Raw genomic sequence first — 22,694 nt, forward strand, 5'->3', positions numbered from 1 at the left:
TAGTACATCAGAGCGTGCTCCCTCCTTCACAGTTACTTCCTCCAGCCCCTGCGCTTCATAATCATAAATATTTCACCACATCACCACCACTGAGCTCGGCCCTATTTGAATGCACCACAGTTTTCTCTATTAATTTAATTTGCGGTGATTTATCAGACAGTAATGTGGAAGTGACACTGCGTTGAGGAGAGTATGTCAGACGCTGAAGCTCGGCGGCAGCTGTCCACACATAATTTACTGCTTTAATTAACTTAGACTGTTGTCTGAAAAATCACTTAACCCACTGTATTGGAGCCAAGAGGTACCAACATACTGCCTAGATTGACTTAAGTCGTTTAGGTTTATGATGGAATTTTCTTACCCCATTTCAAAAACAAGGTGTCGGCTCCTTGAGCCGACACCTTAACGTGGTGGAGGGGTTTGAGTGCCCGAATGATCCCGGGAGCTATGTTGTCGGGGGCTTCATGCCCCTGGTAGGGTCTCCCAAGGCAAACAGGTCCTAGGTGACGGGTCAGACAAAGATCGGTTCAGAAGCCTCTTATGACGACGACACAATCAAGGCAGTTCACGTCGCCCGGATCGGCGTCACCGGGGCCCCATCCTGGAGCCAGGCCTGGGATGGGTGCTCCATGGCGAGCGCCTGGTGGCCGGGTCTTACCCCACGGGGCCCGGCCGGGCACAGCCCGAAAGAGCGACGTGGGGCCGCCCTCCCGTGGGCCCACCACCCGCAGGAGGATCCATAGGGGGCCGGTGCAGAGAGATCTGGGCGGCAGTCGACGGCAGGGGCCTCGGCGACCAGATCTCCGGACACAGAGACTAACTCTGGGGACATGGAATGTCACCTCGCTGGGGGGGAAAGAGCCTGAGCTTGTGCGGGAGGTTGAGCGATACCGACTAGATATAGTCGGCCTCACCTCCACGCACAGTTTGGGCTCTGGAACCCATCTCCTCGAGAGGGGCTGGACGCTCCACTTCTCTGGTGTTGCCCGCGGGGAGAGGCGGCGGGCTGGTGTGGGCTTGCTGATAGCCCCTCAGCTCAGCCGCCACGTGTTGGAGTTTACCCCGGTGAACGAGAGGGTCGCGTCCCTCCGCCTTCGGGTGGGGGACAGGTCTCTCACTGTTGTGGCGGCCTACGGGCCGAACAGCAGTGCAGAGTACCCGGCCTTCTTGGAGTCCTTGGGAGGGGTACTGGACAGTGCACCGACCGGGGACTCCGTTGTTCTACTGGGGGACTTCAACGCCCACGTGGGCAATGACAGTGACACCTGGAGAGGGGTGATCGGGAAGAACGGCTTCCCCGATCTGAACCCGAGCGGTGTTCAGTTATTGGACTTCTGTGCTAGCCACGGATTGTCCATAACGAACACCATGTTCAAGCACAAGGGTGTCCATCAGTGCACGTGGCACCAGGACACCCTAGGCCGGAGGTCAATGATCGACTTAGTTGTCGTGTCATCAGACCTCCGGCCGCGTGTCTTGGACACTCGGGTGAAGAGAGGGGCAGAGTTGTCAACCGATCACCACCTGGTGGTGAGTTGGATCCGCTGGCGGAGGAGGAAGCCGGACAGACTTGGCAGACCCAAGCGCATTGTGAGGGTCTGTTGGGAACGTCTAGTGGAGCCCTCTGTCAGTAGGGTATTCAACTCGCACCTCCGGGAGAGCTTCTCCCATGTCCCGGGGGAGGCTGGGGACATTGAGTCCGAGTGGACCATGTTCTCCGCCTCCATTGTTGATGCGGCTGCTCGGAGCTGTGGTCGCAAGGTCTCCGGTGCCTGTCGTGGCGGCAACCCCCGAACCCGGTGGTGGACACCGGAAGTAAGGGATGCCGTCAGACTAAAGAAGGAGGCCTATCAGGCCACTCTGGCTTGTAGGTCTCCGGAGGTCATCGACGGGTATCGGCAGGCCAAGCGAGCCGCGGCTCGTGCTGTCGCAGAGGCAAAAACCCGGGCCTGGGAGGAGTTCGGGGAGGCCATGGAGGAGGACTATCGGTCGGCACCAAAGAAATTCTGGCAAACCGTCCGGCGCCTCAGGAAGGGGAAGCAGTGTCTCACAAACACCGTTTACGGTGCGGGTGGAGGCCTGCTGACCTCGACTGGGGATGTCGTCGGACGGTGGAAGGAATACTTTGAGGATCTCCTTAATCCCTCAGTCACGTCTTCTGAAGAGGAAGTAGAGACCGGGGACTCGGAGGCTGGCTCATCCATCACCCAAGCTGAAGTCACTGAGGTTGTCCGCAAACTCCTCGGTGGCAGGGCTCCGGGGGTGGATGAGATCCGCCCTGAGTACCTAAAGTATCTGGATGTTGTAGGACTGTCTTGGTTGACACGTCTCTGCAACATCGCGTGGCGTTCGGGGACCGTGCCTCTGGACTGGCAGACCGGGGTGGTGGTCCCTCTGTTCAAGAAGGGGGACCGGAGGGTGTGTTCCAACTACAGAGGGATCACACTCCTCAGCCTCCCGGGTAAGGTCTATTCCAAGGTACTGGAGAGGAGAATCCGACCGATAGTCGAACCTCGGATTCAGGAGGAGCAGAGTGGTTTTCGTCCCGGTCGTGGAACACTGGACCAGCTCTATACCCTCCATCGGGTGCTCGAGGGTTCATGGGAGTTTGCCCAACCAGTCCACATGTGCTTTGTGGATCTGGAGAAGGCTTTTGACCGTGTCCCTCGGGGTGTCCTTTGGGGGGTGCTCCGGGAGTACGGGGTCCGGGGCCCTTTGCTCAGGGCTGTCCGGTCCCTGTATGACCGGAGCAGGAGCTGTGTTCGCATTGCCGGCAGTAAGTCAGACCTGTTCCCAGTGCATGTTGGACTCCGCCAGGGCTGCCCTGTGTCACCGGTTCTGTTCATAATTTTTATGGACAGAATTTCTAGGCGCAGTCAGGGGTCGGAGGGTGTCCGGTTTGGGGACCACAGGATCTCATCTCTGCTGTTTGCAGACGATGTTGTCCTGATGGCTCCATCAAACCCGGACCTGCAACATGCACTGGGACGGTTTGCAGCCGAGTGTGAAGCGGCTGGGATGAGAATCAGCACCTCCAAATCCGAGGCCATGGTTCTCGACCGGAAAAAGGTGGCTTGCCCTCTCCAGGTGGGTGGGGTGTCCTTGCCCCAAGTGGAGGAGTTCAAGTATCTCGGGGTCTTGTTCACGAGTGAGGGAAGGATGGAGCGTGAGATCGACAGGCGGATCGGTGCAGCGGCTGCAGTGATGCAGTCGCTGCATCGGACCGTTGTGGTAAAGAGGGAGCTGAGCCGAAAGGCAAAGCTCTCTATTTACCGGTCGGTCTACGTTCCTACCCTCACCTATGGTCATGAGCTTTGGGTAGTGACCGAAAGAACAAGATCGCGGATACAAGCGGTCGAAATGAGTTTCCTCCGCCGGGTGGCTGGGCGCTCCCTTAGAGATAAGGTGAGGAGCTCGGCCACACGGGGGGAGCTCGGAGTAGAGCCGCTGCTCCTCCACGTCGAGAGGAGCCAGCTGAGGTGGCTCGGGCATCTGTTCCGGATGCCTCCTGGGCGCCTCCCTCGGGAGGTGTTTCAGGCATGTCCCACCGGGAAGAGGCCCCGGGGAAGACCCAGGACACGCTGGAGAGACTATGTCTCTCGGCTGGCCTGGGAACGCCTCGGGATCCCCCCGGAGGAGTTAGAGGAAGTGTCTGGGGAGAAGGAAGTCTGGGAGTCCCTGCTCAGACTGCTGCCCCCGCGACCCGGCCCCGGATAAAGCGGCAGAAGATGGATGGATGGATGGATGGATGGAAATATGTATGTTTAAAATGATTTCCTTTTTTTTTCAGTAGTATTAAATACTACTGAAAAAAAAAAGGAGTGAGAGTCGGGAGTTGCAATAGTAGTAGAATTTAATGGTAGTAACACTCTGAAGTAGTACTATGTTAGTGGTTATAATGGGTACAGTACAGGCAGTAGTAGAGTTAGTTTAGTCTTTATTTGAGGGGACAATGTAAACGCATAAATTAGCAGCAACTTCAGACAGAGGCACATGGTACACACTATTTTTGTATATTATTTTTTTTACACAATTAATACAATATTACAACCTGCATCATTTTTTCATAAGAAAGTTTAAAACATCTTTACTCGTCCTTCACTGGGAAAATCGTGTCGTTGCAACAGCTTTGGCATTGATTTGCTGAACTTGCTCATACTGTATCGTGAGAGCGGCTGTTTAATGATGATGCTCCGTCGTAAAGCCTCCTTAAGACTGTTTGCATAATGTATAAAGACAGTAATCTCTGTGAATGTTTGTTTACACATTTTACATATTTAAAGATGTGTCGTTTGCCTTACATAATTATCCGGGTGCTTAATTTTACCATCAGTATTTCAAAGTTGGATAAAGCACTTCATCTGCCTACATTTCCCGACATCGACACACTTAATGTACTTTTACTTCATTGGATTCCAGGACATCCTTCTTCACCATCCCTCCTCTGCTGCTTCTACTGTACAAACTGTACAAAATTGATCTCCAAAACATCAAACATATAAACTATAGATATACAAAACCTCTGATGAGCTCGATCCATTTTTCATTCACAAAGAGAAGCTCTTTTACCAACACAACGCTATGTCTGCTATGTTCGCATTTCATTAACATTCATTATTATATATATATATATGCTCTGGTCTCACCTGAGTAGGTATCTGTGCTCTGAGGATGCTCTGCTCTGTTTCCATGGAGACTCTGGGGGCAACCGTAACCAGGTGTGGGTTCTGGTTGCCGGGGGCGAGGCTGGCCATCCCGGGCTGACTGGAGCCGGACCTCCCATCTGAGCTGTTACCAAAGGCCAGGATGGCGTTTTCTGCACACAACACAAATGAAATAAAATACATTTAAATTCTTCTTATGTGCACCAATCACAGCCAAGGTCTGGTATCAACTGAAAAAACAAAAGAAAGTTACACAGGAAAAAAATGTTTGATTCTAAATGTAGCCCCGTTTGGTCTGCATATTCAAAACTAGTACCACATTTTATTCTATTAGGAGTGAATTACCGTATTTTCCGCACTATATGGCGCACTGGATTCTAAGGCACACTGTCAATGAATGGTCTATTTTTTTTAATCTTTTTTCATGTATAAGGCGCATAAAGTGAAACAAAATGTCTACCACACAAAATTGCTTCAAGGTCAATAAGCACAACCAGAATTAATCCATATATAAGGTGCACTGGATTATAAGGCGCACTGTCGTTTTTTGAGACAATTAAAGGCTTTTAAGTGCGAAAATACAGTAACATGAACATTTTCCAGGAGATAATTGCCTTTTAATTTGTTTTTTATTTGTCTTGCAGATGGCAAAGAAAATGCATTCTCAACTGTATGACAAGTATAATCCACAATGATCCATTATATCTGCGCGACAGGAGCTGCTCTGTGAGAATGTAAACACAAAATCCTGTCGTAATGAAATTTAGGATCAGCTCATGTCGACCTTTGAGATTAAATTTCTGCAAAGGGGGGAGAGCCAAATTAAATTCAAGTTTCCAAAATGAGGAGACTGGAACAGGTAATTTGGGTTGTAATGTTGCATATTTTCAGTGATTCAATTGTCACATTAACAATCATTAATATGCAGGAAATGATACAGAGTCCTACATGTGCCATTCAGGTTTCAGAGGTGTGAAAAAACAACTCACTCATGTGGTTTTATTTTGTCTGCAAAGCTTAGAAACGTATTCCTGTGCAGTTGTGTTTTTAACTTAATAGTTTGAAGAGCTTTTGCTACGTCCTCATTTGGGTGGACCAATCGAGTGTCTTTAGTTAACTACTGCATTACCGAATACTCATCACACATTACCAACTTTAACGCGCACCTATATCTTTATCAGTAGTCTAATTCAGTTATGATATTGCGTTCTGAATGGAATAGTTCCGATTGTCCCTCACCTCCAGCCGACCCGCTGTCCCAGCTGTGGTCCTGAATTCCACAAAGGAACATTTCTCCACCACTCCGGCCTCTGCTCTCCTGCTCCATCTCACAATCACATTCAACATAATTTATAGTCCACCGCTAAGTCCCGCTCTCCTCATCTGATTTCACGGACGTGATTGATTTGAAAGTGAGGTCAGAAGTATGTGAATTATGCAGATGGGTTTCATATTTTCATTTTCATTCAGCGAAAACCCAAGGCCGCACGCAGAGAGAGGCCAAGAGAGGTGGTATATGCAGCCACTAATTCTGTCTGTCCACATACATGCTCTGCTGTCCCTCTGAATATTATGCACGCACTTATATTTATGATTTCATCCTACAAAAGGTGTAATGGGAAGAAGATTGACTTTCCCTGTTATTAAAAGGAGAAATCTTGGAGGTTTGAAGTGCCTGTGCATGAAAGTAAACTAACACCAAGCTCATAAGTAAATATATAGAGTTTATTTGTTTGTTATTTAACCTTGGTTTGAACAGAAAAGTCCAAATATGACAAGTTTTATATTGTAAAGTGGTAGAATAGACTAAAAAAAGTCAGGGAAAACTTCATACTCCAAAATCCATCACTTAATATCTTTTAGAAGAACCTAATTTGGTAGATATATCAAAAGAAGTCAGAATGTTGGAATGAACTACAGATGCACTAATTCAGTATCAATCCTTTGGCTTTATATTCATGCCAATACCCAATACTGAAAATAGCACAATATAATAATAACGAAGCTGGATGTGTTGAGCTGAATCAAATCCAATTCATCTTTATCACGTAGAACATTTGATAACAGTTTCTAAAGTGCTGCAAAGACTCAAAACAACAAAAGGTAAGGTAATAAGTGCTTAATTTGATGTTACTAGTCCTAAAAGAATAAACCCAGTCAAATAAAATCATAAACCCATATTTGCATGTGTCCTTCAAGCAGTTACAAGGTCAACATAAGCCCATTATGATCATATTTCATTCATTCATAACAGATACTAAAAACCAGCAACGTTTTCTGCACGACACTCGAATTTGAACCTTTTGCTGTGCGGTAGATGCACCAATAACTCAATAACACCTACACTCCAGAATGCTATAAAATGATTGAACTACTGTACAGCTTTTGAAACATGAATTGCATCTACATTGAATATATATAGAATGAAAAGAAACATGGCCGACACATTAAATATCCTAAGACATTAGCACTGGAGACTAAAAGCTCTGATGGCGAAAAGCTTCAATTACTGCAGCAGTGAAACAGGAATTAACATGGTCAAATCTAAGGAGAAATAATCATGTTTCTGTATTTGATGACTGTAATCAATAAACATCCATTACTTCAGAGGACACTATGTCATTTCGGCTCGATTTTCATCAAAATGAAGGTTTAATGACATATTGGCGTCGACAGTCTTTCCATGTGAAAGCATTTATTCTTATTTTTTTTATTTCTTTGATTTTTCCCTTTTGATCTGAGTCAGTCATTTGCAGTAAGTGTTTTGAGATGTTGTGATAAGCAGAACTTAAAGATTGTGAGTACAGGAAAAGACAGTAAAGAGCGACTGCACCATTTAGACTCTTTGATGTTGCTGCGATAAAAGAGAGGAATATACAAGTGTATTATAGGAGTAAAAGAACATGGACATGAGTGTTTTTAAAGGTGCAAACATGAATGTACAGGACGTTTGTCAGAGGAAGTTATAGAAGACGACCTTTGAAACATGTTCTACTACAGAGCACTCCTGGACAAATGAGGAATTAGTAACACAAATAAATGTAACAGCGTGAATAATAATAATAATAATAATAATAACACCCACCTATACAACAAATGCTCCAATTATACAAACTATAAACCTCAAATATTTTTTAACTAATAAATGAAAAACAACAAGCCAGCCAATGAGATGTTATTGCTTTGCCTGTAATGTTCCACAGCATGGCATTATATATTTGGCCATGGAGACAAGCAGGTGACGCCATATTTGAATGAATGCGAGATTGATCAGTTTAATAATACTGTAAGATGATGTATATTTGTGTATTTGGGAATTGAAGGTGAAACGAGGACATTTCATTAAAAGCGAGGGAAGTATGTAAGACGATTTATATTTTGTTCAATTTGGATGGAACTCTTTGTGGGGCGGAAGGATATTGCTCACGGGTGGTCACGCGGGTAGAGAGGAAAAAGAGAGTTTGGTCTACGATGTTAACCTCTTGAATGAAACACAAGCACAAGAACGTGTGTTACGCTACACGCTACACACTACACACTACACACTACACACTACACACTACACACTACACACTATACACTATACACTATACACTATACACTATACACTATACACTATACACTATACACTATACACTATACACTACACACTACACACTACACACTACACACTACACACTACACACTACACACTACACACTACACACTACACACTACACACTACACACTACACACTACACACTACACACTATACACTATACACTATACACTACACACTACACACTACACACTACACACTACACACTACACACTACACACTACACACTACACACTACACACTACACACTACACACTACACACTACACACTACACACTACACACCACACACCACACACCACACACCACACACCACACACCACACACCACACACCACACACCACACACCACACACCACACACCACACACCACACACCACACACCACACACCACACACCACACACCACACACTATACACTATACACTACACACTACACACTACACACTACACACTACACACTACACACTACACACTACACACTACACACTACACACTATACACTATACACTATACACTATACACTACACACTACACACTACACACTACACACTACACACTACACACTACACACTACACACTACACACTACACACTACACACTACACACTACACACCACACACCACACACCACACACCACACACCACACACTATACACTATACACTATACACTATACACTATACACTACACACTACACACTACACACTACACACTATACACTATACACTATACACTACACACTATACACTATACACTATACACTACACACTATACACTATACACTACACTACACTACACTATACACTATACACTACACACTATACACTATACACTACACACTATACACTACACTACACTACACTATACACTATACACTACACACTATACACTATACACTATACACTACACACTATACACTACACTACACTACACTATACACTATACACTACACTACACTGTTGAACATACCAGGTAAACAATGTCATATCCACGGAGACAAACAGGTGGCGCACCCTCCTCCAGAAATGTTGGTGCCTCTTAAATATACCGTATTTTCCGCACTATAAGGCACACTGAAAAGCCTAGAATTTTCCTCAAAAAACGAGTGTGCCTTATATATGGATGAATTCTGGTTGTGCTAACTGACCTCAAAGCGATTTTGTGTGGTACACGTTTTGTTTCGCTTGATGCGCCTTATAGTCCGGTGCGCCTTATATGTGAAAAATGATCGAAAATAGTCCATTCATTGACAGTGCGCCTTATAATCCAGTGCGCCCTGTACTGCAGAAAATACGGTGTGTATAAAGAAATGGGTAATACAGCAATAGATGGCAGCAGCAGCTCTCTGGAAATGATGTACATAACTTCTATTCAACAGCAATATCATTTTGAATGGATGTAGAAAAACCCATGAAAATAAATAAATAAATGAATATTGGATTTATTTTCAAGTGAGCTGCATCACCTTGAGCCCTCTCTCCTCTCCTCTCCTCTCCTCTCCTCTCTCCTCTCTCCTCTCTCCTCTCTCCTCTCCCCTCTCCTCTCCTCTCCTCTCCTCTCCTCTCTCCTCTCTCCTCTCTCCTCTCCTCCCCTCTCTCCTCTCCTCTCCTCTCTCCTCTCCTCTCCTCTCCTCTCCTCTCTCTTCTCCTCTCCTCTCTTCTCTCCTCTCCCCTCCTCTCTCCTCTCTCCTCTCCTCTCTCCTCTCTCCTCTCTCCTCTCTCCTCTCTCCTCTCTCCTCTCTCCTCTCTCCTCTCTCCTCTCTCCTCTCCTCTCCTCTCTCCTCTCCACTCTCCTCTTCTCCTCTCTTTTCTTCTCTCTTGATGAACAGGTTCACACTATTACACTTTACGCACACTGGGCTGCATAATCACTCACAGCGGCTCGGCCCAGAGGAAAAGCATGACGTTAAACACTATATAATACATATGTACCAGCACGTAACGAGAGCATTCCCCCATCAGGATTTGTGCTTTCCCCCTCTGCTGTTTCTCACACTGATTACAATGGTATTTGCATAACAGTGACTGCAATTAAAACATGCGAAAGATGACGCAAGTGGAGTATGCGACGTGAAATCTACTACATGGCATCAGCAAGGACACTTTGTTTTGTCTATTTGCAAACAAAAAACAACACATTTTAAAAAACTTTTCTGGCAGTGAGTCCGCCACATGCTTGTTTCCATGGAGATGTACCGCAGTGCTTTGCCTGACTTGTTTCCCAGCAAAGAAATGCCTTTTATATCTCACATTTATTCAATTGCAAGCATTTTTATAGCCAACAAAATGCATTCTTACTGTGATTGTGCGCGACTTTACCCAGATCTGAACTTGTAACTTGGATACATATACATTTAATGCCATACTGTGGAACATTCTAGTCAAATAAATAACATCTCCTCAGAAAAAAGCAACCGTGCACCTTTAACCACGTCAAATAAAAATGCACAATTGAATTATGGCTTTATAGTGCATTTGCAGAATTAAAACGTTGCTCTGCTGTAGTCGCTCACTGCGTTAAAGTCAGAATGCAGTTATAATTCCTTCCTGCGGTGAACCAGTAGTTATCAGTTATGGGGATTTCTCAGCTCTCTGTTCTGTGTCGAGGTGTGACACACAAACAGTGATTTCTCTAAGGATCATAATAAATTGATCCATCCTCCGAGGAGCCTTTTCTTTGCAAACGAAATTCCGCAGCCAATCAATGCCCACTCCTGCTCCCGATCGTGTCCAATAGGAAAGCGCAATCCATCAGGCCGCTGCGGCGGGAGAGTGACCCTCGCTCGGCTCCTCTTGCCAACTCCGCGGCTAATTAGCGACTTGTGCGAGCGGTGGGGCCGTGCAGTCAATAGAGAGAAGAGCAGACTGTCAGCATGTTGTGTGGAGAGCGGCGGAGTGGTTAGCCGTATCGTCCCGGGTCATTAGCAGCGGTGGGACAGGTGTGAGAGAGTGAGGAGCGAGGTTAGTGTTCCTGAGGGGCGAGGGACGTCCAGGTGTCCAAACCATCAATGGCAGGAGGAAATGCAGGAGGATTCTAAAGTGCACACTGAAAGATGACATTTGGCTCAGGATGAAATACCATCTGCTCAACAATAGAAACCAACTCTAAATAAAACAAATTGTAACATTATTCTATTACCGTTTCATCTATTTATTTGAATCAAAATAAAATAATGAAATGGGAATGTGCGACGTATAGGTTCCTTTTCTGAAACTTCAAGCGGGACACACTGGTTACATAAAAGGAATACAAATAAGAGCAGACAACCACAAGCACTACAAAACCCACACAGTTCCCATTCTGTGACTAAGATTAGCCTTCAGCCTAAAATGTAAGATTTTGTAATCAAATATGTGTGGTGTATGCTAAATATGCATGCATGAATATGAAACTGAAAGGACTATCCTGCACTCACTCTCCAATATCATATCATTTTACTATAAAGAAAATAATACATTTCTTGCTATTTGTCTGTCCTTATCTTGCTGCCCCGAAAGTTTGCCAACAAACACAACGTTTTTCTGACTAAAACCATGTTGCATGTGACTCAAACACCTCCTTCACTAGAAAATACCTCTGCACACTACGTTGTCCGTCACAACATTGCTCCTACAACAGCCTCAGGTTTAGATACTCTCTCTCTGCCTGATGTTAAGCTGCTGGGACAGTTCCTTTGTAAATGTTTGGACATTCACGACGCCTCTCTTCCTCCTCCTCCAGACCTTTCGCTTACTCCTTTTATGTGGCTGGCTGAAAAGCACTTTATTTTTGACACTTTACTGCTTATTCAGTAAAATTTTCTTCAAACTAAAATAATTGCTGAAATAAATGAACTTCACCTCTGCCTGATATTCGGAGGATGTGAAGAGTCAGATGCTGCTCCTTGACATAATGATTGAGCTATTACTGAAATCAAGGTTTTGAATGAAATAACATTAAAAAACACAAAGAAAGAAGAACTTAGGACTAACCCAAGAATAAACTAAACAGAAATAGAGATCATTCACAATAAATCACTCATTCACAATATAAATCATAACAACTAAAACAAATACAATTGTGTAAAATTGTATTTTAATTTGAAGCTCTATATCACTCACTAACCTCATTTTATATTATGTTTTATTTTTTTATTATTATCATGATTTTTATTATGATTTATCTTTATTTAACCAGGTAAAGCCTATTGAGCTCAAACCCTTTTTCAATGGTGACATGGGGCAAAGTGACAAATCATAAAAAACATCTACACATTTACATTTATAAATTCCTTTCAAAATTAACAAAGACAAGCTTTTCAAGCAAGGAAATTCCAAGCTGTGGGAGCAGCATAAGAGAAGGCTCTCTGCTCTCCATATCAGTCTGAGGAACAGACAAGCCATAACTGTCTCATGAGCACAGGGCAGTGACCTTCAGCTCTCTGCTCCAGGGCGCACAGAGAGGGGATTCCCAGCACCCTAAATATTCACCACAATGAGTTTAAAATCACTTTCTCCCTGAGACTTTTGCCAAACATTAGCATGCTAACGTTACACTTCCTGCTTCACAAATAAAATACCATAATTAGATGTTGAGAAAGTGCTCATTATCACCCGTATAGATGCTTTTTACTACATTATATCTACTAAAACAAATGCTACTTTCTAACATAGGTACAAGTCTTTTAACATAACTTTATCATTTTGAAAGTTTGATTTCACAAAGCTGGTTTCATACCAGAAGAATGGTGATCTGTTGCATGTGAATGAAAAGCGTTTCACAGTTGCTTGGTCGTAGTGTCAGTAAATGAGACAAATTGCAACATTGTGATGTTTCCCCCCCACAATAATCACTAAAATGTGATAAAGTGTGACATTTTTGATTCAAACCAGGTCTAAACTCCTGGACAAAACCAGGTTTATTTAAACAAAATGTTCCTCATTCAAAGCACCCTTTTGTCATGTGCTGCTGGACCCGTCACTCTGTTCAAACCACCACAGAAAACACAACCTAATAGATAAAGCCAAACAAGTCTAAACCAGGATTAACCTAAGATTAAACTAGTTCTGAACTAGGAGACGACAGCACAGAATAAACCATAATGTGCCTACACCAGGACTAAAGAAAGCAGTGAGTAAACCAGGACTAAACACACCTAAACTCACTTAAGCCCGCGTATACTATCAGAGGGACCTACACGGTCATTTGAGAAGCTCTAACACGGATCAGTTCTCCTGCCGTCTTTCACCTCTCCAGCTCCACAAAGGACACTGCTTTAGTCGGACACTTCTCTCTGGGCCTGCCTCATTAGTTCGCAGGCAGCAAACCAAATTATGCTCAATTACAAAGTCATCAAAGGCCTCCCGAAGTCCTGCCTCAGCAGCAGCGCCCAGCACAGCGGCAGCACCGGCTCCACTCTCCGAATACTGCTGAAGTCAGGGAGCAAAGGGAAACGGCACGTCAACGGAGACGGATGAGAGTCTGACAGTGCACACGGAGCAAACCACGTACTAAATGAGGGTGTACCAGGGTACGCTGAGCTGCTGGTCTTTGCAACTTTATTATATTCGCTATACTACACAACAACCAGACTCACAAAGGTGCGTTATGTAACTGTTGTGACGCAGGTTGACGGAATCTGCTCATCCGGTCACTAAAATGCTATTAAAAATGTGTTTGGATATTGTCTAACATGTAGTTGCAGTGGTGTTATTACTGTGGTAAGTATTATTTATGTGTTGTGGTGGATGTGTGATACGTGGAGGTGCGTTTACAGTCAAAAGGATTTCATTATACGTCTTGTCTGTGTATAATTATAGACAAATAACTTTATTTTATTACAAGAACTAAGACAAGGAGAGGCAGCTGTAGAACCACATTTTCCTTTTCCATTTTTGTACAGTTACATGCTCATTAAATGAAAATATTACATTACGTTAACATGGCATCCGTCTGTAATATTTATACAGTATATCCAGTAAAATATACTTACCCACCTATAATGAAGACTAATAAAGAAGAAAATTGAAGTGAAATGCATTATAATCAACAATATATAATCAATATTGTGTTACCCGGTTGTTGTGTTGTTGTTGTTGAGCATTTAAAATTGTGTTGCGTATATTTAACTGTGTAAGAGTCGACAACGTCCAAGCACCAAACATTTCTTCAATATTTGGACACATGGCGATTTGAAGAGTGTTCGTCATTGATGGAACAGCCCTGATAAATCCATTTCATTTCTGTTCATTGCTATTTTTACACAGGGATTAGCAACCAAAATAGAACGTCTGGGTTTTTTTGGAGGGTCCGTGTGTTTGTTTTTGACCGTTTTGCTCCCGGAGAGTGCAGGACATGCATGGGCGCGCTGCAAATCACGTCTCCATTAAAAACCTGCTCGTCCCCATTATCTCACGCCCTGTTTGGACAGACTCCGCTTGCACAGACACAAACACGAAATGAGGACACTCTAAAGGTTTGTTTTCCCCCCGTCTCTAAGGAGCTTATAGTAAACAGGATGGAAAACAAGGCATCCATCAGGCGGCAGGAATAGATACACCTTCATTTTTAGGTCTGGAATGTGTATTTTCTTTGCACTTTTGGTACAGATGTAAGGAAAGTACTGAGCTTAAAGTAGTTGTTGCTTTTAATGGTCGTGATGCCTGTAAAAAACATTTCAAGACCAAGGAGAAACTTCAAATTCAAACCAGTAAGTGCATGCTGGGAGATGTAGCCCTTTTGTAACCTTGACTTGACGAGGACTTTATCAGGAATAGAACAGGACTAAAGAAATCTATCTCTTGCAGGACTAAACCAAACCCAAAGCCAAACTAGGACAACTGTGAACACGCCCTTGTTACCTTAGGCTTACGTGAACTTAGACTTGGTATTGTCCTATTTTAGAGCGTGTTTACAACATATTTGTCAGTACAAGTGGAGCCAAATCGTTTCTCATGGAGGCTCATGGTTTGAAAGGTTTGAGAACCACTGCATTATACAACTCGCTCTACTCAGCTTAACTCAAAGGACCAAAGGCTCCTAACGGAACTAAAATGAAGCAGATGAATGAATGATGCAAGAAAGTCATGAGAAGACAACTATTCATGTTTTCATTTGACCAATACATGTGTCTTGACAGCAGGACATTACACATCCTCATGAATTACTTTAAGCTGCTTTGAAATTTTAACGAGAACAGACAGAAGGAGAAACGGCTCTTCATCTGCTGAACCGCTCTTCGTCTGCTGAACCGCTCTTCATCTGCTGAACGGCTCTTCGTCTGCTGAACCACTCTTCATCTGCTGAACGGCTCTTCGTCTGCTGAACCACTCTTCATCTGCTGAACGGCTCTTCATCTGCTGAACGGCTCTTCATCTGCTGAACCACTCTTCATCTGCTGAACGGCTCTTCATCTGCTGAACGGCTCTTCATCTGCTGAACGGCTCTTCGTCTGCTGAACCGCTCTTCGTCTGCTGAACGGCTCTTCGTCTGCTGAACGGCTCTTCATCTGCTGAACGGCTCTTCATCTGCTGAACGGCTCTTCGTCTGCTGAACCGCTCTTCGTCTGCTGAACGGCTCTTCATCTGCTGAACCGCTCTTCGTCTGCTGAACGGCTCTTCGTCTGCTAAACGGCTCTTCATCTGCTGAACCGCTCTTCATCTGCTGAACGGCTCTTCATCTGCTGAACGGCTCTTCATCTGCTGAACGGCTCTTCGTCTGCTGAACCGCTCTTCGTCTGCTGAACGGCTCTTCATCTGCTGAACCGCTCTTCGTCTGCTGAACGGCTCTTCATCTGCTGAACCGCTCTTCGTCTGCTGAACGGCTCTTCGTCTGCTAAACGGCTCTTCATCTGCTGAACCGCTCTTCATCTGCTGAACGGCTCTTCATCTGCTGAACGGCTCTTCATCTGCTGAACGGCTCTTCATCTGCTGAACCGCTCTTCGTCTGCTGAACGGCTCTTCATCTGCTGAACGGCTCTTCATCTGCTGAACCGCTCTTCGTCTGCTGAACGGCTCTTCATCTGCTGAACCGCTCTTCATCTGCTGAACCGCTCTTCGTCTGCTGAACGGCTCTTCGTCTGCTAAACGGCTCTTCGTCTGCTGAACCGCTCTTCATCTGCTGAACGGCTCTTCATCTGCTGAACGGCTCTTCGTCTGCTGAACGGCTCTTCGTCTGCTGAACGGCTCTTCGTCTGCTGAACGGCTCTTCGTCTGCTGAACGGCTCTTCGTCTGCTGAACGGCTCTTCGTCTGCTGAACGGCTCTTCGTCTGCTGAACGGCTCTTCGTCTGCTGAACGGCTCTTCGTCTGCTGAACGGCTCTCCGTCTGCTGAACGTCTCTTCGTCTGCTGAACGGCTCTTCGTCTGCTGAACCGCTCTTCATCTGCTGAACGGCTCTTCGTCTGCTGAACGGCTCTTCGTCTGCTGAACCGCTCTTCATCTGCTGAACGCCTCTTCGTCTGCTGAACGCCTCTTCACACAGGTTTCTTCTTTTTGTTTTATTTTCACTCTATATAAGAGCACATGTAACGGAAGCTCATATTTGCCCTGTATCCTCATGTATTTTTAGTTTCACAGCCTGTTCCATCACATGACACTTTCCAGAACAAATTTTCCCCAAAGTCAGCAAATGTGGCTGTGTGAGACAAATAAGCAAAATGTCCTCATGTCTGTGGTCCACAAACTTTGAGTCACGTCTTAAATAATAACAACAAATAACAATACATCAAAGTGATATAGATATAGATAAAGTGATATTTTATGGACAGTCAAAGACACAAAGAAACAAAACGTAAAAATCAGGGTAGCGCAATTTCGCAGATGATTTTCAAATTCTCTTTCTCGTAAAATACAAGGCCATTACTCACTGAGACAGACGTTGTTGTGGAAGAACTCCAGGAAGTCGTTACACTGCTCCCGGTGGTTGCCGCTGGCAGCGCAGGAGCACCACGGGCCCACGTTGGAGGTGGAGTTGTCCAGGTAGTTTGGAGTGATTGTGCTTCCTGCAAACAGATGACACAGATGATAGAAAAGTGGAATAAGAAAGTGGGTTAAGCTCTTGTGAGTTACACCTCTGGAGAAGCCAAAAAAGGCTGTTCTACAATGACAATTATATATAATAAATAAATACAAATTGTAAGCCCAAAATTGTGAATTGAACCGAATGTACTTATTATATTTAATGTCAAAACACATCCAGTTCTCATGGATTTAATCACTTTTGGGGGTATTTTTATCCGCCCCACAGTTACTGCTGAAGTGGTGATGTGGTTTGATTTATACGTTTGCTTATTTAGGTCTTTTTTTGTCTTATTTTGTACCCAGTCTCATATAGAGCATCTTAAAAACCTCTTCGGACTTTTTCTTTATTCATTCCATTTTGTCCACCATCTTATAAAAGGAAACTCTCAAGCTTCTAGACATGTTGTACTACAAAATAAAGCTGTAACCCACTTATTTCCAGTTCCATTGTACTCCAAACCCACAAATAAAAATGTTAACAATTAATAGGACTTTTATATGGATTCCACCTGGACATTTTTGCTTTATTACAGGTGCCTAAGCCTCATTTTTTAGTGAATTCACCATCAGCTTTTAAAAGAGAATTGTCAAAACCCAACAGATTTGACTGTCAGTCAGCCGATCCCTCAGAAACCAGATTTACTCATTCATACATTTGAAATGGAAAATCTAGGCGGGATTTAAAGTCTGAATTCCTCTGAGCCGAGCTTGTTTCTACTCATGATTAGAGCAAAACAGACATCAGAGTCCAAAACTACAGAGTCTCAGCTTCACAAAGGCTGCAGCCAATCGTTTGTAGCTTTAGTTTTAATTGGGGGTCATTTTTTCAGCCTTTTAAGTAAAAATTGGCCCCTAAGCGTATCAAATCAAACGGAAATACAAAACTGACTGCAAAAAATCTAAACCATTATTTGAAATACTATTTGCAGTCTTGACAAAACCAGCAAACCAACAAGTTATTCTGGTGGTGGATTGTTGAATAACCAACACATACTGTTCCCATCACATTTGATTAGCAGCGGCAGAAGCGACTCTACAGAGCTCTTCACTGCCATTAGTGACACACCAAATTGTACTTTTTAAACATCACGAGCCTCAAACCTCGCACTTAGTCTGGCAAAATCATGTTGGTCTGTTATGTTTATGCAAAGCTTGTATCCCGCATTTGAAGCTTTGGGTCATGGGATCTCCAAAACCTCAACACAACATTACCGTATTTTCAATAAGTTCATAGTTTTGGCCGGGGTGCGACTTATACTTATATTTATACTTATGTACTTATACTCCGGAGCGGCTTATATGTGATATCATTTGTTATTTTCACACTTGCAACTGCATTTCATACTCCAGTGCGACTTATATATGATTTTTTCTTCTGTATTATGCATTTTTTGGCTGGTGCAACTCTGGAAAGTACTACATTTGAGAATGACGGGAAACTGATTTTTGGTACTAAACCACAAGTTCAACCAAGAAATCGTCACAAAATAATTTCAAACTTCAGACTCGATACCAATTTTGATCCCACAATAGTAAAAACACTTGAAGGTTTGATTTTCTCCTTCTTGAACGGTTATATTTATGAAGTGATATTTACTGCGTGTCTCGTTTCAGTGGTAGTTTGTATTGATTTTCTTTTGACAACACGACCGCGTCCCCTTTCAGACCCAACTATCATCTCTAGCTGTACATTCACTGCTCAGAAGTGCTCTGTGATCCAGCCGGGGCCCCGCAGAGGCCCTCCACAGCCCTCCACAGCCCTCCTCAGCCCTCCGCTTTAAAGTCCTCTCCTCTGTCTCCTTTATACCTGGCGCCTCTGGACTTTTCTGGGCTGAAATCTTTGGGGATGTCATTCTGGGAGAAAGGTGATACGTCTTTGTGAGTTTTGTATTTTTAAAGGGGCCGGGAAATAAAATGGCTGCTCTTTGAGGCAGTGGGGACATGAAAAAGTTGTGATTTACCTTCATCGATTTTCTCCTCGGTCCCACACTTTCAAACAACAGCAGCAGCGGCCTGGATACACACTTTGAGGTGAGAAAAAGCCAATCACGGTCGGACAAGTGTCTGTCTTCTTTTGTCTGTCCCACACAAAGCTGCTTCTTTTGAAGGGTACAACATATAAATACCAAGGGACTTTACAAAGTTTGTTCTTTTTTCTAAATCTCATTGAAAAATATGGTTTGAATTGACAACAGAAATATGGATAATTAGGGTATCTGATTTTTTAAATAGGTTTCACTCAGATTTTGATGTCTATTACAGTCAAATGTAGTGATTTTAAGATATTTTATTGTGTTAATTTTTGATCAACAATAATAACTTAATCTTATGCTCCTCATGCATAAGGGTCTATTTCCCCCCCTAAAACACCAATTAAAACTGAAGCTGTTCCTGAACCCTTTGTGAAGCTGAGACTCTGTAGTTTTGGACTGTGATGTCTGTTTTACTCTGATCATAAGAAGCTCTGCTCAGAAGAATTCAGATTTTAAATCTCGCCTAGATTTTCTTTGTTAAATATATAAATGAGTAAAGCTGGTTTCTGGAGGGATCGGCTGAAACTAAAATGAGCATTTGTTGGGTTTTGACAATTCTCGTTAAAAAGCTGAAGGTAAATTCACTAAAAAGGAGTTTTAGGGAGTTGTAATAAAGCAACAATGTCCAGGCGGAATGCATATAAATGTCCGATTAATTTCTCCATTCTATTTTAGGGTAATTTATCACTTGTGGGTTTGGAGTACAAACTGACCCTGATGCGTCCCAGAATGATTGATTTAACTGTAAATAAGTGGGTTACAGCTTTATTTATATCTACATCAAATCAAGCAGCTTGAGACTTCCCTTTTATAAGATGTGGACAAAATGGAATAAAGAAAGAAAAAGTCTATCTAAGCATAAGAGGTAATTTTTATATGTTTTTGTTTGCTCAAAGCAAAGGAAATTACTCTTTACTTTTTAGTCCTTTTCAAAAATGTAGTGGGCAGAAAATACAGACGTATAGAAATGTAAAGAAGTAAAAAATATTCTCTGTAAACTGTACTAAAGTGAAGTTACCTAAACAGTTGACTTAAGTACTGTTCCTCACTTTTCTTCCATTGTGAGACATCTCAATATTAAACATTTCATTTCAAGAGCTAAAACAACATGAATTAGGTCTTCAACCTGAGTTTGTGAAGGATAATTCAGTCCAAACAGCGGCCAATGGTTGTAATTGTGCTCCTTGTGATGCCAAGTAGAGCCTCAGACACATTCATCAGACTCTATTGATTAGAATGGACCTCACTCAGCCTCTTACGTTCTTCCTCCTCCTCTCCTCCTCCTCCGCTTCCTCCTCTCCTCCTCCTCCTTCTCCTTCTTCTCCTCCTCCTCTCCTCCTCTCTCCTCTCCTCTTCTCCTCCTCCTCCGCTTCCTCCTCTCCTCCTCCTCCTCCTTCTCTTCCTCCTCCTTCTTCTCCTCCTCCTCTCCTCTCCTCTTCTCCTCCTCCTCCGCTTCTTCCTCTCCTCCTCCTCCTCCTTCTCTTCCTCCTCCTTCTTCTCCTCCTCCTCTCCTCCTCCTCCTCCTTCTCTTCCTCCTCCTTCTCCTCCTCCTCCTCTCCTCCTCCTCCTCTCCCCCTCCTCCTCTCCTCCTCCTCCTCTTCCTCCTCTCCTCCTCCTCCTTCTCTTCCTCCTCCTTCTTCTCCTCCTCCTCTCCTCTCCTCTTCTCCTCCTCCTCCGCTTCTTCCTCTCCTCCTCCTCCTCCTTCTCTTCCTCCTCCTTCTTCTCCTCCTCCTCTCCTCCTCCTCCTCCTTCTCTTCCTCCTCCTTCTCCTCCTCCTCCTCTCCTCCTCCTCCTCTCCCCCTCCTCCTCTCCTCCTCCTCCTCTTCCTCCTCTCCTCCTCCTCCTTCTCTCCTCCTCCTCCTTCTCCTCCTCCTCTCCTCCTCTCTCCTCTCCTCCTCTCCTCCTCCTCCTTCTCTTCCTCCTCCTTCTCCTCCTCCTCCTCTCCCCCTCCTCCTCTCCTCCTCCTCCTCTTCCTCCTCTCCTCCTCCTCCTCCTTCTCTTCCTCCTCCTTCTTCTCCTCCTCCTCTCCTCCTCCTCCTCCTTCTCTTCCTCCTCCTTCTCCTCCTCCTCCTCCTCTCCTCCTCCTCCTCTCCCCCTCCTCCTCTCCTCCTCCTCCTCTTCCTCCTCTCCTCCTCCTCCTCCTTCTCTCCTCCTCCTCCTTCTCCTTCTTCTCCTCCTCCTCTCCTCCTCCTCCTCTTCCTCCTCTCCTCCTCCTCCTTCTCTCCTCCTCCTCCTTCTCCTTCTTCTCCTCCTCCTCTCCTCCTCCTCCTCTCCTCCTCTCCGCCTCCTCCTTCTCTTTAAAACCAAACAGCAAAGCAATTGGAGGACAAGGGTTGAATCATGGGTAAAATTAACTTTAAGTCATCTCTGGTCAACAAATTATATTTAATCAGACAATTATCATCCAGATGATAAAGTTATTTTGTACATCCACATTTTATTGAAATCATTTCTTTGATAAAAAACCCAAACACGTTCTGATCAGTTTGTGATAAAAGGATCATTAACACGTTGTTTTAAAGGTGCACTATGTAACTTTACTGATGGAGAGTCTGCCACCAGCTCATTACTGCTTTGCCTAGAGTGTTACACAATATGGCTTTAAACTTATACAAGTCAGATCTGTGGAGAGGGGAGCATGGACAGTAAACATGCATCTTATCTATGTTGTTTTTTGGCAATAAAAACCTAAAACCCTGACAGATGAGTATAATGTCATACTAAGGAACATTCTGAGGAAAGTAATTACATTTCCATGTGACAAGCAGGTGACAAACCCCAAAGGTGACAGAGACGAGAAGAGTCAAGTACACGAGATACTAATGGAAAAATCAACTTAATGAGCTTTAAAAGTTGTATTTTGATTGATTCTCGATGCCCGCGTTCACAGAAAATTCCTGTTTTCACCCACCCCCTATCCCCACCCACATTCTGGTAGTAGTTGCAATTATTCAAAAAAAGTTCTAAATGTGACGTAGCCACTTAAAATAAAAAATAAAAACATGTAAATGACATTCTGCTGCTGCCTCTTCACCATGAAGCTTGTCAGTTCTGCAGTTTTGAACAGGAAGTCAATGGACCTATTTCTATTACCATATAACAAAAGCAAACGTCTCCTTTAAGCCAGTCTGTGCAGGAGAAGATACAGCAAAACTCAACAAAATTCATTCAGCTCTTATTTTGTTTTTACTTCCTCGTTTACAGTGCAACTGTTGCCCTCAGATTGGCCTTTTCTCTTTCACTCCAACCATCTTTATGTCCTCATTCAATACATCCACAAATCTCTCCTTTAGTCTTCCTTTAGGCCTTGTCTCCTAGCAGCTCTAACTTCTACCCATATATATACTTTTCCTCCTGTTTTCCTGACTTTACGTCTATAACACACAATAGTCTTTTAACGTTG

The 22,694-nt window shown here is 44.0% G+C and overlaps 1 protein-coding gene across 1 annotated transcript in view; it reads right to left on the reverse strand.

Annotated features, from left to right (window-relative positions):
• The window catches only part of gfra4a (GDNF family receptor alpha 4a), a 175,378-nt gene that overhangs the window by 2,207 nt on the left and 150,477 nt on the right, over positions 1 to 22,694 (reverse strand). The window contains exons 6-7 of the mRNA XM_072457536.1: positions 17,105 to 17,239; positions 4,647 to 4,816 (exon numbers count right to left, since the gene is read on the reverse strand). Of these exons, the coding sequence (XP_072313637.1) occupies positions 4,647 to 4,816; positions 17,105 to 17,239 (305 nt within the window). The remainder of the gene's footprint in view (positions 1 to 4,646; positions 4,817 to 17,104; positions 17,240 to 22,694) is intronic.

The sequence above is a fragment of the Eucyclogobius newberryi genome, unplaced genomic scaffold (genome assembly GCF_026437365.1).
Source record: "Eucyclogobius newberryi isolate DKJ021-1_F unplaced genomic scaffold, fEucNew1.0.hap1 SCAF_21, whole genome shotgun sequence".
Lineage (NCBI taxonomy): Eukaryota > Metazoa > Chordata > Actinopteri > Gobiiformes > Gobiidae > Eucyclogobius > Eucyclogobius newberryi.